This window comes from Anopheles bellator, chromosome 2 (assembly GCF_943735745.2).
Source record: "Anopheles bellator chromosome 2, idAnoBellAS_SP24_06.2, whole genome shotgun sequence".
NCBI lineage: Eukaryota > Metazoa > Arthropoda > Insecta > Diptera > Culicidae > Anopheles > Anopheles bellator.
Genome location: NC_071286.1, coordinates 18,532,805 through 18,536,978, shown reverse-complemented (window position 1 = coordinate 18,536,978; position 4,174 = coordinate 18,532,805). Strand labels below are relative to the sequence as shown.

General features: G+C 47.5%; 1 protein-coding gene across 1 annotated transcript; it reads right to left on the bottom strand.

Moving 5' to 3' along the window:
- Positions 1–2,647: 2,647 nt before the first annotated feature.
- LOC131209713 (alpha-2-macroglobulin receptor-associated protein) lies at positions 2,648–4,057 on the bottom strand. Its single transcript, XM_058202837.1, has 2 exons — positions 3,775–4,057; positions 2,648–3,716 (listed from the first exon to the last, which is right to left on the bottom strand). Exons 1-2 carry the CDS (start codon positions 3,961–3,963, stop codon positions 2,802–2,804), a joined length of 1,104 nt encoding a protein of 367 aa, XP_058058820.1. The 5' UTR covers positions 3,964–4,057; the 3' UTR covers positions 2,648–2,801.
- Positions 4,058–4,174: the final 117 nt, after the last annotated feature.

Here is a 4,174-nt window from a genome sequence, read left to right as displayed (position 1 = left end):
TACACCATTCGCTATGGTAAAATATAATATCCTTTATGCTATTCCTTTTTTCGCGATCCCGCTGCCCTACGCACCGGTCAATGGAAGGGTTTGCCGAAATGCACCGAACTTTCTTCTACGCCGCGCTCGATTCTGAGTGAATCGAGCACCAAAGCGTGTTCCAATTTGTCCACTCTGTCTTGTAATGCCTACCGCGGTGGCTTTCGAATTGTTTTACTGACCGGAACAGGCCGCCAATTGGAGTCTCAACGTCCGACTGTCGAATGCACCAGGTTTTTTATTTCCTGAAAAGCCTTACTGCGTAGCGCAGCCTATCGTTGGTAGTCTGTGGGGAAAATGAGTAAAGGAGAGGTTTTAACGGAGGAATTTGCCAACCTGTCGTCACTGCTAAGGGCGTCCACTAGTAGTGCCACTGCTCTGCCAACACTACACAACACTACTTAAAGAATACTCCCTGTTGCAAGCTTCGGCTCTCAGACACACACATACACTACATACACTGGAGAAAGAGTACACATTACAGCAATATAATTAACACACTATCCTGCTTAATAATATTTACTATTGCCTGCTACGAAGCGCAACTACTTAAAATTTACGGTATAGAGCGTGCTGCGCTGTGGTGTATGTGACGCCTAGTGAACGTCTTTGGGGTTTTAGAGCCACCAGTTTACACTTGAACGGCCCCGCCCGGGACTTATTCTTGCTCTATCCGCGCACGCACATTGCTTAGACGAAACTGATCCAAGTTGTGTTGCGCCAAAAAAAAAACGGAACACATTCTTCTCGGCGCCTTGAAGGGACGGAAGTGTCAGGAGAGCCGGCATAACCGGCACGAGATGGTGTCGCGAACGCGATTAGAACTGGGGGGGGTTAAAAAAATCACACACGCTTTAGTAATATATACTCCTAAACCAAAATTTACCGACACGACTACGAGAAACACACAAAATAATAAAGATAATCTTCACATGTCTCTCGCGAAGAAATGGGTCAGCTCTAGATAAGTCTGTTGTATGAGTCGCACAGCGAATCCAACTGAACGGCAGACAAAAGCGGAAGAAAATTCCTAGTAGAGATCCCTACTGCCACGGCAAGTGTGGATATTTCTCTTAGCATTGTTCAACATTAACCCTTGTGTCTACACAACACTGTGCACGGAGCGATTTCTGGACTGCACACTAATCGAATCTGCAACAACAAAAAATCAAACGCCAACAAGAAGGTCACCGGGGGACTAGACGAAAAACCAAGGGTTTGCTGTAAAAAAGGAAAGAATCATTATACTAATTCCAGATGAATTCGGTTAAGTTTCGCATAACTATTGTTAACCTGCCGCGCTGTAATGAAATGCTAATGGGGTTTGCACAGCGCATCCTGGCCGCGCGCAAAGCAGGACGAGGAAGGAAGCTTCTCGATGGTGTTCCGAGAAGGGTAGTGGTTTGCTACATTTCTTATTCTCATACATTTGTCTTAATCATCCACGAGCGCGCCGCCCCACGTGTAGTAATGACCACAAGTGATAGATGCTGACCCCTCCCCCCCCAAAAAACTAGATCCTGAAGATACAAGATCGCGACTAGACTATTGAACGCTTTTTAGCTTGCGCGGTGAGCCAGTGTACCGATTTCCACTAGACTGCGGTGTGTCTCTTTCGATTGGGCCTCGGAGGATGCGCACGGCTGTTGGCGGAATGTCTGGCTGGTCTCACGCTTGCTTGTGAAAAACACAGCACACGATTTAAAAGTGTATGAAAATAGAATGATGAAGTAGAGTTTGTTAGGTAGCGCTCTCTACCGCGATCGCACATCATCCAGTCTCGGCTTCAGGAACTGCAAAGTAGAAACGATGGTGACCCGCGGCACTGTGTGGGGGATCATTGGACGTTGTCGATGAGAAGAGGAGAAGGGCATTCTCTCATGCTACCGCGCAACTAAATATTAGGTTTTGGTGACTGTAGATCACAAGTAGATCGATAGTGTTCCCAGCATTAGAGAGAGGAAGAACTAAACGTAAAACTGCTGCTACACGACGCGCGAAGCATCGTTTCACAACGCAAACCTACATCTTCGGCTGCTGCTTGCTGAAACGAAGAAAGTTGATAGGAAGATACGCGCTGCTGAGCACCAAGGCGTGGGTAGAAGAACGAACACTGTAGTGAGTAGTGTGCTGATGATCATTTAACAATATATTGGAAAAAGGTGAACGGGAGGAGGAAAACATAAGAAACAACCTACATGAATACTGAAAATACGATCGTAATAAAAACAAAGTAATATGGTGAACTAACACATGGCATCATCGTTGTGTTGCTGCGAATCAGTGCTACTTAAGCCGTGCTGCGGCTTGCGGGAGCGGGCGACGGAAAATGTGCTGCAAAACAGGACGTGGTGTGGAATAACACGGGGCAAACGAAAACACCGATCGCGGTTAACGAAAAATGCTGATGAACGCAAACGCACGGAGCGGGCGACACTTACAGAAACGCATGATTACGGACGGATTATTGATTAAATAATGAGTACTATTATATATTATTCTATAAATTATATATTATATTTGGAACCACCCAATATGAAAACTGAAAACGGAAAATTATAAGTAATGAAGCAGGTAAAAAACAACAATCGTGTGAAACACTGTTGAAATGGTTGTGTTTTATTCAATTGATGATTTTCCTCCGATCTCTTTCTAGTGGTTGAAAAATCACCACAAACTTTCTTAACGTTCTCTTTTTAACCATTGCTTTGATATTCTTGGCCAGTTCCCTACAAATGTTAATTCGAGTGAAGCGTGCCCGCCTAGAGTTCCGAGTGTTTGAAGATTCTTCGCTCCACCTCTTCCTGTATCTTTTCCACCTTGCGCGTCTGCTTCTTGATGTTGTCCTCCATCAGTTTGTGCGTGTCCGCTTTCGCATCGCTGTGTTTGTGCTTCTCGATGCTGAGCGCATGTTCCGCGTGCATGGTGCGCAACTTCAGCAGCCGACTTTCGTAATGTAGCAGTTCCACCTTGAGCGAAGCCAGCTCGTCCGCACTAAAGTCACTGGCCAGTGCCACCCGCCAGAGGCCCTGCACCTTCGGCTCGACAAAATCTTGACTCTTCGGACCCTGCGAGGAGATGCGCTCCAAGCGATCGAAATTGTCGCGAATGTCGCGGTGCTTATCACGCAGTTGGTTCGATTTATGCAGGTACGCGTGCTGCTTGTTGGCCGGTGCCGGTGCCGGTTCCTCGCCCCGATCGATCTCATTATAGCGATCCTGCTCGTCGTCGTTGATCGCATTCAGATGCGCATCATCGTCCTGGCCCGGATCGGTATCATCACCGAGCTGCTCGAGCAAATTGTAATAAACATCAATCTTCGTTTGGTGGTGCTCAAACTCTTCCCGCAGCGCGTCCAGCTCCTCCGTCGTGAAGCCGGCCGTTTCCGCCTTGTCCCACAATTTGTTCAGCTTCTTGTCCTTGAACAGACTCTTGTTTTTGTACGCATCCTTGGCCCCGTTGGCCGGTTTGTGTTGTTTGTACTTCTCGGGATCCTGCGTTTCGTCAAAGTGCTCCAGCAACCCGTAGGTGCTCATGATGCGTACCAGCTTCTCCCGGAGCTGGGCCTCCTTCAGCCCATCTTTATCTTTCTCCTTCAGCTGCTTGTAGGTGATCTCTTCCTTATCGTGCAGCTTAAGTTCGGTATACAGCGACTTCAACTTCGGTTCGGTAAGTCGCTAGAAAAAGTTGAGAGTGTATAAACAAACCCGTCGTAATCGTGCAAAGAGTGCCAACCTGTTGGGCTTTCGTCCAAACGAGATTCAGCTTGGCCATCCGAAACGGTCGCTGAATGTTGCGAAAATCAGGCTCATAGATCTCCGAGTCTGGCAGTACGTTTGCCTTTTTGGTGTACTTATCGGACGCCTTTTCCGATCGAACGCAGTAGGCGATGAGTGCGAACACAAGCAGATGCCGAAACGACATTGTGTATTGTTCAATCTTTGTTCTTCGAACGCGCAAAACAAGATAGCACAGACTGGAAGAACGGCCTCATTAAGCCTAAATTGGAAGCACTTGTTTGGCTATCGTCTACGCGGTGAACTGACGGCTGACGGCTGGAGAGAGCGTGGTGAGTTTGGGATGACAGTTGTTGATGCCACCACCAGTATTCACCACGCATGGTATCGTTTGGCGC

Bases quoted from the DNA above. Each gene is read 5' to 3' on its own strand.
- LOC131209713 (XM_058202837.1), bottom strand. From the start codon at position 3,963: ATGTCGTTTCGGCATCTGCTTGTGTTCGCACTCATCGCCTACTGCGTT. The intron at 3,717-3,774 runs GTTGGCACTCTT...AACTTTTTCTAG, and splicing joins TTTGGACGAAAGCCCAACAG to CGACTTACCGAACCGAAGTT.